General features: G+C 41.5%; 1 protein-coding gene across 1 annotated transcript; it reads right to left on the bottom strand.

Annotated features, from left to right (window-relative positions):
- Nucleotides 1-1,678: 1,678 nt before the first annotated feature.
- On the bottom strand, nucleotides 1,679-12,056 carry LOC112249748 (trace amine-associated receptor 13c-like). Its single transcript, XM_024419523.2, has 3 exons — nucleotides 11,760-12,056; nucleotides 4,064-4,417; nucleotides 1,679-3,339 (listed from the first exon to the last, which is right to left on the bottom strand). Exons 2-3 carry the CDS (start codon nucleotides 4,329-4,331, stop codon nucleotides 2,420-2,422), a joined length of 1,188 nt encoding a protein of 395 aa, XP_024275291.1. The 5' UTR covers nucleotides 4,332-4,417; nucleotides 11,760-12,056; the 3' UTR covers nucleotides 1,679-2,419.
- Between the last annotated feature and the right edge of the window lie 1,754 nt (nucleotides 12,057-13,810).

Here is a 13,810-nt window from a genome sequence, read left to right as displayed (position 1 = left end):
TTAGGGGAGGGTTTGGCCAGCAGGGATGTCCTTGTCCCATCGCGCACTAGCAACTCCTGTTGCGGGCCGGGCACGTTGACATGGTCGTCAGGTGCACAGTGTTTCCTCTGACACATTGGTGTGGCTGGCTTCTGGGTTAAGTGGGCATTGTGTCAAGAAGCAGTGAGGCTTGGTTGGGTTGTGTTTTTGGAGGACGCACGGCTCTCGACCTTTGCCTCTCCTGAGTCCGTACAGGCTCTAAGCTTGTAAAATATTTCAAAACAGATTTTATTTTCATGAAATATTATCATTGCCACTGTGACAAAATGTACCAAAACAGCTTTTTAGTACAGTTCATATGGAAATGATCCTGATTTCTTTGGGTGAGGTTTATTGAAAATGCTACAAAATGTTTATCAGCATGTTTACTTTAAGTCATGTCATTTTGAGTTAGACATGATTTGAATTTAAATAAACTGATTTGCATTTATTCAATCAACATTGTGCTGTAAATGCTGTAAATATCTTGGGCATGTTTTTCCTTGAATAATAATAATAATCTTATAAACAACATACGTATAATGGTATGAGAATATTCAGAGATAGATGTAGCCCCTCTAATGGTGTAACTTTACAGCTTCTAAGCAGAAAAGTTTAAACAGAGGATTTGGTCTTTGTGGGTCTTTCACTCTCAAAACATAAGATAAGGCATCTGAATCGTTTTGTCTATTTCAGAGAATTTATAATCCTTCGTATTCATTTTTGCTTGTTGTACCATTCATATTAGTTTTTCCGTGTGTACACTGGCATTCATGAGATGAATCAGGTACATTTTATGTGAAAGGACCCATGAACACCAACATGTGAAGGCGGCAGGGTAGCCTAGTGGTTAGACTAGTAACCGGAAGGTTGCAAGTTCAAACCCCCGAGCTGACAAGGTACAAATCTGTCGTTCTGCCACTGAACAGGCAGTTTAACCCACTGTTCCTAGGCCGTCATTGAAAATAAGAATTTGTTCTTAACTGACTTGCCTAGTTAAATAAAGGTTAAAAAAAATAGGAGGGTGTCAAATGAAAACTAAGAGTCTACATATATTGTTGAACCTTTTTCCCGTCCTAGAAATTAGGAATAAGCAAGTGCTTTGATTTTCTGGAAAAGTGGGCTTAGAAAACAGCTACCAGAAAAAGACATCAGAATACATCAAAACACAATAATGTTGATGTAAAGACCCCTGCCAACTAATATCAACACATATTTCATTTGGAGAAATGTATCTGCCTTCTGTATGTTTAAGAAACATTGCCTTGTGCCATTGAAATAGTAGTCACAAATCACAGTTTGGACAGCACAGTACAGTAAAGAAAAGTAGAGTATAGTTCAGCACAGTACTGTACAGTACACAGTAGAGCATACTACAGTTGAGTACACTAGAATGTACTGTACAGAACTCTACTGTACTGATTTCTACTCTACTGTATTGTACTCTGTGCTGTACTGTACTGTACTGTATTGTACTCTACTGTGCTGTACTGCACTGTACTGTGCTGTACTGTACTCTACTGTACTGTACTGTACTCTACTGTGCTGTACTGTACTCTACTGTGCTGTACTCTACTGTGCTGTACTGTACTCTACTGTGCTGTATTGTACTGTGCTGTACTGTACTCTACTGTGCTATACTGTACTCTACTGTGCTGTACTGTACTCTACTGTGCTGTACTGTACTCTACTGTGCTGTACTTTGATGTCTAAACTTGTGAAACAAAGACATCTATGATTGGTTCAGATTTAATTTGGTCTTGTTTGGGGGCAGAGCTCATTAAACTAATAGCCCGTGTGTAGAATAATATCCAAATATGCAAAAGAAGATCTTGCATATGTAAACCTTTCTGTACCTATTTAGGATACATCACCTTGAAGAGAATGACATTTCTAACCATAATTATGCATTACTGTGTAGTACAGATGACGGACCCGTCGAATTGCCCATAACTGTACAAAACATCAACATCTCTCTTCATTTAGATTCAAAACATTCTTACATTTCATTCACTCACATTTGATTATGCCATCCTCATGAATATAATGGTATTGTAGCAAAAATAAAAGCTATTATAGAGAAAATTGTGCAAAATTAACATGTTTCTGGACGGTCACAAAACAAATGAAAACCATGCATTACTTACATCTCTATGATAAAGTGCATGTTATTAAGATATCCCCCACAGATATCTCACCTAGTCCAATGAGACGGCTTGAGTCATATGATTTAAATGATGCTGGCAACTACTAGATCCCACATAGGGTAGCTACAGTTATCTTTCATTATTTAGACACAGTGAAAAAAGTATTTTTTTAAACCTGAAGTTAAATGCTGATTAAACCCCTCTCTCCATAGTAAAGTTAAAGAAAAGGGCACTGGTTGTCTTTTCAAAATAGTTTAAGGAGGTGGGGTTGTAGTCACAAGGTGAGTGGGGGGGGTAGCTCCGCCTTTCTCCCCGTGGGTAGGTGAGTGCTCCCTCTGAAAAAGCAGAGTCACTCCTTTCCTGAAGCGCTGGTCTCTCACGCTGTATATTATCACATTACAGCAGCTGTTCCCAGTCAGGATCCAGAAGGCTACAAAGGAGAAGTTGCACCAGGTGAAGCCCACCACGTTGCCCAGCACAAACACAGCGATGGGGGTGAAGGAAGCCGTGAAGGCAAATGTCAGAATGCTGATCGTCTTGGCGGCCTTGATGTCAGAGAAGGAGGGTCTATGTTGGCAGCCGCCTCCCCCTCCCTCGACACCCACATTCCCCTCTGACATGAGCTTACGTTTGCGTGTGTAGCGGCGGATGCTGGTGAAGGACAGGATGTTGAATACCAGGGTGCCGCCCAGCAGCGTAAAGTCAAACACGGGGAACAGTAGGAGGATGTTGGCGTCAGAGGGCAGAGTGACTCCATCCCACAGGGGGACATAGTTACACATCCGGCTGCACTCACTGTACTCCAGTGTGAAGTTGTTGCTGAGGATGAGGGGGGCTAGGGCCAGAAGGTAACTGCCTGCCCAGGAGAAGAGGATGAGAAACAGGGTGCGTCTCCGTGTCACCAGGTGGTCCTTATGTAGGGGCCATAAGATGGCCACACAGCGCTCTACCGTCATCAGGAAAATAGTACTGATGGAGACAAACGTACAGCCAGCGAAGACTGGACCAATCAGCATGCAGGGCTGCCAGGGTCCCACCAGGCCCCCCATGGAGGGGTCAGTGCCCCCCTGGTACCAGACAGGAGAGGAGCTGGTCACCATCAGAGAGATCTCAGTGTAGACAGAGAAAGGAACCACCAGCACTCCAACCATCATGTCCGCTATGGCCAGAGAGACTGTCAGGAGAGAAAGGTCATTCACAGTTCACACTCAACCACATATGGTACAAATCCCTATGTCCTAAAAGCTGATTTTACATTCAAGTCCATGGAAAACAAATCTACAGTGCTGTGTGGAAATGGTTTTGCGTCCTTTGAGGCAATGCACAAAGGGATCCCTGATTGTGACTGAACAGCATTGAAGATTGATTTAGTTCTCTGCTAAACAACAAGCACTGACCGTCTTAATTAATCCTGCCAATATAACCAATACAGGGTGGCTGGTGGCCTAGCAGTTAAGAGCATTGGGCCAGTAACCGAAAGGTCTCTGGTTTGAATCCCTGAGCTGACTTGGTGAAAAATCTGCCGTTGTGCCCTTGAGCAAGGCACTTATCCAGAGCGACTTACAGGAGAAATTATGGTTAAGAGTATCTGCTAAACTACTAAAAAGTTAAATGCAACTAGCAGGCAACATAAACAAACATGCGACTCTAGAAACAGAACATTAAACCAGAAAGGTGTTTGAATTTAAATTAATTTCACCTTTCAGTGTCAAGAACACCAAAGGTTGTTCTTCTTCCATGTCAGTGAATGTATTGCACCCATGTGTGTAAACATAAGCAACTGACATGTGACTACCATTCTCTCCTATCATAAATCAACAGCATTTCTAGAGAGTAAATGAGCTCATTCTGAATGAACAAGTCTGAATCAGTGAGTTTTTTTATTTTTTTATTTTTACCTTTGAGGTATCCCTGTGGTGTACGGACCTGTCTTGTCTGCATGAAGACGGTGAGCGTGACCACGTTGCCCACCACTATGGCGAAGGCCAGACTGACCATAAACACCACGGCCAGGGTACGGTTCAGCAGGCCACAGCAGCAGAAGGTGCAGAAGGGGGCCAGAGACTTGCCTGACCCCGGCACAACCAGGGCTGCTGCTGTCAGGTTGGGGCACACAATCGCCTGTGTGCCCCATGGAACACTCAGGTTGGCCAGGAGGTCAGTCATGGTAGTCCGGACGAGGCCCAGGACAAACCTCACTACTAGGAGAACTTTGTGCTCCTGGTGCCCATGTGCTGGACTGAGAGATGCTCCTGGAGAAACAAGCAGGAACATTATAAACCAAGGTAAGCCATTAAACCTGTCCAAAGGAAAACTACAAACACTGCTATGTAACACATAATTCAAAGTTGATTTGCATGATAACACTCATATCACCTACTGTGCTATCTAGCTATGTTTCCTAAAATGACCTACAGGTAACTGCCAAAATAAACAAAACACTTGAGTAAATGAGGAATACAAAGTTTATTGAAAGCAGATGCTTCCACACAGGTTTGTGTGTGTCTCAGTCACCAGATGTCAACCCAATTAAACACTTATGGGAGATTCTGGAGCAGCGCCTGAGACAGCGTTTTCTACCACCATCAACAAAACAGCAAATTATGGAATTTCTTGTAGAAGACTGGTGTCGCAACCCTTCAATAGAGTTCCAGACACTTGTAGTATCTATGCCAAGGCACATTGAAGCTGTTCTGGAGTCTCGTGGTGGCCCTATTGAGATGCTATTGAGATTTATGTTGGTGTTTCCTTTATTTTGGCAGTTACCTATACAGTATGTTCTGCAGATGGGCACTACTAACGACACCTCACAAATCCCCATCAACGGACAACCTCTATTATTACACAACAATAAAGAAATTTGCTTGCCTTTGAGGTGTTGAATATACTGCAAAATGGGCAATCATGATGTATTCAAAGGAAACTACATGTACTGTATACTTCCTAAATCATTGTAAGTACACAGTGTACCCCACAGGTTTATGTATGGTGTTTATTTTTTATAGTACTTCTGATTCATTACTGCATTGTTGGGAAAGAGCAAGCAAGAACGCCATTTCACTGTACTTGTGTACGTGACAATAGAAACTTTGTTGCACTATACTGTAAATTTGTCATAGGCAAATCATATTCAATGCACATCACAATGCTTGATTAGGGAATTTGTGAGATCTGTTTTGTTTCACTGCCATATACAATCAGGTCCAAAATTATTGGCACCCTTAATAAAAATGAGAAAAAAAATACTAAAATAACAGCCTGGCCTCAAAGACCAGACGTAACATAGTAAATGTACATTTGTGACACTCAAATGAGTACAGTATGTTATGTTATGTTCACTGGCGTAGCGCAGTTTCTCTGGACCCCCAGCAAAGTCGGAGTTGGCCCCCCCCTTTCAGATTATGTGGTGCTAGTGCTTCTAGTAGCCTGTAGCTTTGCCTGAATGGATGCATGTTTATTTTTATTTGGTCCTCATTTTCTCATGTTAAGTCTAACGTTTATGTTTCATGAAGCTATAGGCCCACGGTGTCGCAATGCTGCTATTTCGAATGCTGGCTGGCGGCAATAATGTATTTACTTGTTCAGTAATTAAAGTGGAAAATTCAAACATTTCAGATTGTAAAATAAATGTGATGCAACAGCATACTAAATCAGTACCCCAAATATTTATTTTAGAATATACAACTTTCCTGTAGGAGTATAGCCTACCAGCCATCATTGCACTCTCTCGCAGTATGGATATAAAGTTTGTGCTGCATAAAACCAGTCTATTAATGTCAAATAATCAGTCCACTGTCAAAACAATAGCTTACTAGGGCTTGTTTCATTATACAGACAATGCAGTCAAGCCTACTAGCATATCTATAGCTAGATACAGTATTTAGCTGGTAGCCCATTTATATTACACATTGGAACTCGGGGCTAGCTGTCGTGGGCTATCAGTCTCATCACTCATAGGCTTTTACCAGTGTACACAGAAGGGGGGTCACTCTCATGAGCACTGCTGGGTCACTGACAGTCATCAGCTTGGTTTTCTGGGAGAAGAGGAGGACTGGTACTCTCTCTAGAGGAACTGTCAATATTCTTGAGAGGAGGAAGAAGAGGAGAAGCAAGGCCACTGTCATTGACAGGCCCGGGCAGGGACTGGGAAGCTTTAGTGTTCGCTGCTGCATGACTAGGTCTACTAGCTTCCACCTGCAATTGTGTTTTGTCAGTCGAGGATGAGGTGGTAGCTTTGCTGACGTGGTTATTGTCTGTAATGTGGCACGAGCTTGATCAGATAAAGCTTTTTTTTGTGGAGTTTTTGTTCACCACTTGATCTTGCCTTTTGTTTATCCATCTTGAACAACTCACTCACTGATTCACCTGTCACATGAAAACGATATTGTCTGACTCAGCTACTACGCATGTTTGTTGGACAACACGAACGCTTCGCTCGCTACATGTGAAAATTAAAAATGGTTACTTTTTTTACTTTGCAACTACTTACTACTTTTTTTTAGCTATTTTGCAACTACTTAGCATGTTAGCTAACCCTTCTCTAACCACTATCCCAGAGGTTCTCAAACCTCAAAAGAGGTTCTTTTGTATTAGCAAATCCATCATTGACCCCCTCATAATCAGAACACAACTCGAGGGAGATAACAATATCATTAAGGAGTTTTACCATGATTTTGTGTGCAAGGCCGGACAAACCAAGTCTCGGGCCCTGGGAAGGAACATTTTAAAGGTCCTCCTCTTGGAGGGAAAAAAAAAAGCTAATATCCTGCAGTTCTACACGTTGTCATGAGGCAGAGAGAAAACGACTGTGTAACGAATACGCTGTGAGTCAAGAAGCAGGTGAAACGTTTAATAATACTACAAACGACACAACATAACAGTAGCGTCTTTGTATGAACACAGGATCAAAACTGACTGGGGAAGGAACCTAAGGGAGTGCCAGATATAGAGGTGGTAATAAGTAAGGTAATTGAGTCCTCATGACAACGTGCAGGTGCTTGTAATGATTGATGCCAGGTGTGCATAATGATGGATCCCAGGACCAGTGGTTAGTATACTGGCGACGTCGAACGCCAGAGGGGAGGAGCAGGAGTAGACGTGACAGACCTCTCATTGAAGCCATGGAAGTTCAAGGCCGACCACGCCACTGCAGGCATTGTGATCAGAAAACAGGATCCCCCATAATAGTGAAATAAATAAAAAGTCAATCATGGTACCAATAAATGCTTCTAATACACCAGATGTATGTCCTTGAACCGATTATGTTTAAATCACATTTTAAAAGCATTTTTGAAAAGGTCTGTTTGAGATACAAGTTTGAGGTGGCTTTTTTAAAGTATTTTGTCTCCAATTAATGCGTCGGCCACAAATACGAGTATAGTCAAAATTATATGGGTATGAGTTAACAGAACATCAAGTGGATCTTTTAGCAGGACAATAACCCCAAGCACACATCAAAATCCACAAAGAAATGGTTAATTGGCCACAAAATAAACATTTTGAAATGGCCGTCTCAGGATTTGATCCCCATTGAAAACCTGTGGTTTGAATTGAAGAGGGCAGTCGATAAACACAGACGAAGGATATCAAGGACCTGGAAATATTCTGTATGGAGGAGTCGTCTAAGATCCCTCCCAATGTGTTCTCCAAAAAATGTTTAAGGCTGTGCTGTTATCCCCGCAAGGGGAGGATGCTAGAGTATTCTTTTATTACTTGTTAAACAAAATCTCTTCCTCTGAGCACTTGCATTAGTATAAAATAATATAAATGTCCCTTTTTTTACATTCAAATACTGTAGATCAGTATTTGTATTATATATTTTATACAGTATTTTTTTGCCAATTTTTCTCAAGGGTGCCAATAATTTGGGACTTGACTGTATGTAATCAAATAGTCCATATTTCAGAGGTACCTTTTGTATGAGGTAAGATGGAAGCCAAATGTTCCTTCTAAATCTTGTTATTGCATAACATTTTTATGCTTGTCTTTGAGTCCAAGAGTACTCAATAATCAGAACCAGATTTTGGTTTCAGATGACAAATAAATGCCTTTCAATCTCCTACACAATATCCCCTTGACTGGTGTGCATGAAGATGTCAAGAGAGACAGACATCTAGCAAGAAAAAGGCGATTGGAGGGAACACTGACAGATCAACGCAACAAGACCATGGATTTTTACACTGACTGCAGTGAGCAGAAAGCAAGAAAACAGTAAAAAAAAGTGAATGTGGAAATGTGTAAAAGAACAATTGTGAATCCGACTGAGTGAAAACAACTCACAATTCTCCTACATTTACAGTCCTAGTTATCATTGCCCAAAACTAAGGGAATCATTTCAAACATCTCACACATTTTTGCTTATTGTGTCCATTGACTAGAATTCATATATATTTGGGTTAAAAAACCAATTCAGTGGAAAAACAAAATGGGGTAAAAATAGCCCAGTTAATATTGACTGCAGCTGCAGCTCCTCAGGCAGCAGCACTCCCACTTCATCTTACGTTAGGGACACAGATCAAGGGTCCTCCAGGGACTGACAGTATTCTTCAAGCTAATTACATCTAGTTTATTTGGGGCGTCAGGTAGCCTAGTGCCTAGTGGTTAGCGCGTTGTGCCAGTAACCCGAAAGGTTGCTGGATCGAATCCCTGAGCTGACAAGGTAAAAATCTGTCATTCTGCCCTGAATAAGGCAGTTAACCCACTGTTCCCTGGTAGGCTGTCATTGTAAATAAGAATTTGTTCTTAACTGACTTGCCTAGTCAAAATAAAAAGGTTGAATTGACAGCACCTTGTCTCTGCAAGCCAGGTAGGAAGGTTAGTTCACCTCACAAACCAGAGGTCATTTTTTTCTGAACATCGAGGATGAGTGCCATGGGAACTATCGGTATGTCCCAGCAGGACCAGCCTAAGTGACACGCCTCACATGTTTAAGATAATGCACACAAAATAATGGAGCCCTTAACCTTCACGGCACATTCAAAGTTTTTTTTTCTCTCTCCATGCAATCTTCGAACACAGACGTATGTGTGTGTGCAACAGGCTGAATGAAGCTAATGAATCCAACATGGACAGAGAGGCTGCATTGTTTTGTTCATTATGGACCATGCCTATAGACCAATCACCATGACTAAATAGCTCAACTAAGAGTAGCAATTTACTCTTCAGGCCATAATGGGAGGTGGAAGCTCAACTTGCAATATTTAACGCTCTTATATAATGACACATAACCAGTGGTGTAAAGTGCTCAAGAAAAAATACTTAAAAGTTCTACTTAAGTAATTTTTTGAGGTATCTGTACTTTACTATTTATATTTGACAATTTTTACTTCTACTTCACTAACTTCACTAACCAAATAATGTACTTTTTACTCCATACATTTTCCCTAACACCCAGAAATACTTGTTACGTTTTGAATGCTTAGCAAGACAGGAAAAAGGTCAATTTCACACACTTATCAAGAGAACATCCCTGGTCATCCCTTCTGCCTCTGGCAGACTCACTAAACACAAATGCCTTGTTTTTAAATGATGTTCGAGTGTTGGAGTGTGCCCCTGGCTATATGTAAAAAAAGGCATTAAAAACAATGTGCTGTCTGGTTTGCTTAATATAAGGAATGTGAAATGATTTATACTTGTACTTTTAATACTTCAGTATATTTTAACAATTACATTTACTTTTGATATTTAAAACCAAATACTTTTAGACTTTTACTTTCCCTTTCACTTGAGTAATTTTCTATTAAAAAAAGGTATTTTTTACTTTTACTCAAGGATGACAATTCAGTACTTTTTCCACCACTGCACATAACTGAGATTTATAGCCGGTAAGATCCCTGAGTGGACCAAATCAAAATGGTGGGGATAGAGAAAATCTGATTACAGCTATTATTCTAAATTAAACTGAGCCTTACACTGAGCATTCCATCTCAATTATATGAGGATTAAGCACGACTAAGACTTGAAATAAAAATGCTGAACGAAAGAACAGAAGCATTTTGTTTGATGGCATACAGATTTATCTTTTGAGCTTCGGGGAGGTACAAGATCTGTACCCTTGTTAACCGTCTGGTTGTAACTAAAGTGGAGATGACAGGCGGAAATGTCCCCTGTGTGCCCATAGCAATGCCTGAGGCTGTGGGGGACACTGTCACAACAAATACACAACTGATCCTCACAGCAAGACATGACTTCATCCACACAATCTTTTAGTTTTACAACAAAACAAAAATCTCACAAACTCCAAACCAATGCAAATGACAAAGGAGAAGCAGTATAACAATAGACAAACAAATGTCCTTGATACAAATTAAAAATGGATATACAGGCATCTGTGCAAAGTGAAATGCCTAAGTGGTAGGCAGAAGTGTGTGGTGAATCTATGAGGAGCAGTGGTAGCTAGCTGGGTAAGGAGGGCTGACTGACCACGGGGCTGACCACGTGTTTGTCATACATGCAGTGGATGTATATTTGTTTGTGTGGCGGTCTCCTTGGGTGAGAGGCAAGGCGTGGAGAAGGCTGTTGGATTAGGGGCTAGGTCAGGGCTCCCACCCTGGAGCAGGAATAATGGACTGGCCATCTCTACTCGATGTCCCCCCAAGCCAGGGCTGTCTTTACTGTCATGGCCTAGCTGTACTAGAACACAGCAGTAACTTCTTCATCTCTCTCACACTCCCTCTCCTCCTTTCTACCCTTCTCCAAAGTCCACCCAATCTATGAAGACTCCCCATACTGCATATCTCTTCCCAGCCTTCCCTTTCCACACCTTCTCTCATCTACCTCTTACTTTCTCTATCAATCCATTTTATTTTGCTGTGACCGAATGTGTGAAGAGCACTGTGAAAAGCGCTTTATTCCTGAATCTAGCTATCCGTTGAACTATAGGTGACTCCTCGCTTGCTCTGTTGATCTTTGTTGTGTTTGTTAATCATGTACAGTAGTCTCATTGTTCTACTCCCTGTCAATATACTGTGGTCTCAATCACACTCATCTAACGAACAGGCACCCCACCCAGAGCACGACACTCCATCAACTGTCCTGCTGTCTGCAGCTCTAGGGAGAGACAGCAGCACAGGACTTAATGAACAAAGGCAACACATACTGTGAGTGTGACTGTATCTGTGTGTACGGTATGAGAGAGGGGAAAGAAGAGCGATACAGAGATACAGTACGTCATTGTTCTCTACACTCAATCATAAAAGTTCACTTTCCAAAGCACATCTTTGTTTTTTAGTTTTTTTTACCTGGAAGCCATATCAAATATATCTGAGATTATAAGTAAATGCATAGTAACAGCTCATTACCACAATTAAACTAAACAACACAGCTTCTGTCGACAGATCATATGGCTTCAGACAGAAGCTGTTGAATTTTTTGTTTTTACCGCAAACATAACATACAGTCTGCAAGCGCATGAAATATACATAACTCAGCATCTGGTAGATATTCGATTATAAACAGATAGAAATGCCATGCACCGCAAGTGATTCATTTCAATAAAAATGGCTTACTTCAAGTCTAGCAAACCAAACACTATAATTTCAGTACAACATGCAGTTGAACACACGAACAGTATATAAACAATCAAGAGAATCTCACCTGCATTGTCACTGCACTTGTTAAAAGTCCACCTTTAGTGCATGCAATATTGTGGAGAAGTATATGGTCCAATGGTCATTGATGCCCTTTTTGGAGTAAATCCGGCTGATAGGAGACAGGAAATGTATAGTCCTTGTATCACGCTGCCTCCACAGAATTCGTACACCTAAAGTAGACAGAGAAGCACTGCGTCACTGTACAGTCTTTCTTGCATTCTTTATTTACTTCACTCTCTGTGTTTCAGCCTTCTCTATCTCTGTCTGTCTCTCTCACCATCTTTTGATTTCTCTCTCTCTCTCTCTCTCTCTCTCTCTCTCTGGTAGTCTCTGAGTCTCTCTCACATGAGCACGCTTTCTCGCTCTTCCACAATTGCAGCTGCAAGCCACAGTCCACACACAGCAGCTTCTCTCTCCCAGTCTCTCTCTCCCAGTCTCTTTCCCCCACACTCTCCCTCCCTCCCACATCCCCTCCCCCTTCTGTCTCTCACCACTCCAAGCGACTTATATGCCTTATGTCTTGTGCGCTCTCTACACTCATATAAAAAAGGTGCTATCTGTCCCCCATAAGAGAACCATTTGATTAACCCTTTTTGGTTCTAAGTAGAACCCTTTTGGTTCCTGATAGAAACTTTTCGGGTTCCAGGTAGAACCATTTCCACAGAGGGTTCTACGTGGAACTAGTGCTGAGCGATAAGTGTTTTTTGAGGTCGATTCGGATTCGGTTTCATTTCGCACATTTTTTTATTTTTATTTTGTTTACGATAATTGTTTTAACATTAAATGCATGATGAAATAATGGCATTGAAATGATTTTAGAGCTTTTTTATGTAAATTCTGAAGCCAACAACAGTGAACATTCACATTTTTTTCTGTCAGGTCCACATTTGGTAGACATCAATAGAAAAATAGGAGATTTATTTATTTATTTTTATTTCACCTTTATTTAACCAGGTAGGCTAGTTGAGAACAAGTTCTCATTTGCAACTGCGACCTGGCCAAGATAAAGCATAGCAGTGTGAACAAACAACACAGAGTTACACATGGAGTAAACAATTAACAAGTCAATAACACAGTAGAAAGAAAAAAGGGGAGTCTATATACATTGTGTGCAAAAGGCATGAGGAGGTAGGCGAGTAATTACAATTTTGCAGATTAATGATCAGAAGGTCATGTACAGGTATAGATATTGGTGTGCAAAAGAGCAGAAAAGTAAATAAATAAAAACAGTATGGGGATGAGGTAGGTAAAAATGGGTGGGCTATTTACCGATAGACTATGTACAGCTGCAGCGATCGGTTAGCTGCTCAGATAGCAGATGTTTGAAGTTGGTGAGGGAGATAAAAGTCTCCAACTTCAGCGATTTTGGCAATTCGTTCCAGTCACAGGCAGCAGAGAACTGGAACGAAAGGCTGCCAAATGAGGTGTTGGCTTTAGGGATGATCAGTGAGATACACCTGTTGGAGCGCGTGCTACGGATGGGTGTTGCCATCGTGACCAGTGAACTGAGATAAGGCGGAGCTTTACCTAGCATGGACTTGTAGATGACCTGGAGCCAGTGGGTCTGGCGACGAATATGTAGTGAGGGCCAGCCGACTAGAGCATACAAGTCGCAGTGGTGGGTGGTATAAGGTGCTTTAGTGACAAAACGGATGGCACTGTGATAAACTGCATCCAGTTTGCTGAGTAGAGTGTTGGAAGCAATTTTGTAGATGACATCGCCGAAGTCGAGGATCGGTAGGATAGTCAGTTTTACTAGGGTAAGTTTGGCGGCGTGAGTGAAGGAGGCTTTGTTGCGGAATAGAAAGCCGACTCTTGATTTGATTTTCGATTGGAGATGTTTGATATGAGTCTGGAAGGAGAGTTTACAGTCTAGCCAGACACCTAGGTACTTATAGATGTCCACATATTCAAGGTCGGAACCATCCAGGGTGGTGATGCTGGTCAGGCGTGCGGGTGCAGGCAGCGAACGGTTGAAAAGCATGCATTTGGTTTTACTAGCGTTTAAGAGCAATTGGAGGCCACGGAAGGAGTGTTGTATTGCATTGAAGCTCG

Source organism: Oncorhynchus tshawytscha, linkage group LG04 (genome assembly GCF_018296145.1).
Source record: "Oncorhynchus tshawytscha isolate Ot180627B linkage group LG04, Otsh_v2.0, whole genome shotgun sequence".
Lineage (NCBI taxonomy): Eukaryota > Metazoa > Chordata > Actinopteri > Salmoniformes > Salmonidae > Oncorhynchus > Oncorhynchus tshawytscha.
Note: the sequence above shows the minus strand (reverse complement) of the source record. Positions and strands in the feature narration are given on the sequence as shown.

Bases quoted from the DNA above. Each gene is read 5' to 3' on its own strand.
- LOC112249748 (XM_024419523.2), bottom strand. From the start codon at position 4,331: ATGACTGACCTCCTGGCCAACCTGAGTGTTCCATGGGGCACACAGGCG. The intron at 3,340-4,063 runs GTAAAAATAAAA...CTCTCCTGACAG, and splicing joins ACCACAGGGATACCTCAAAG to TCTCTCTGGCCATAGCGGAC.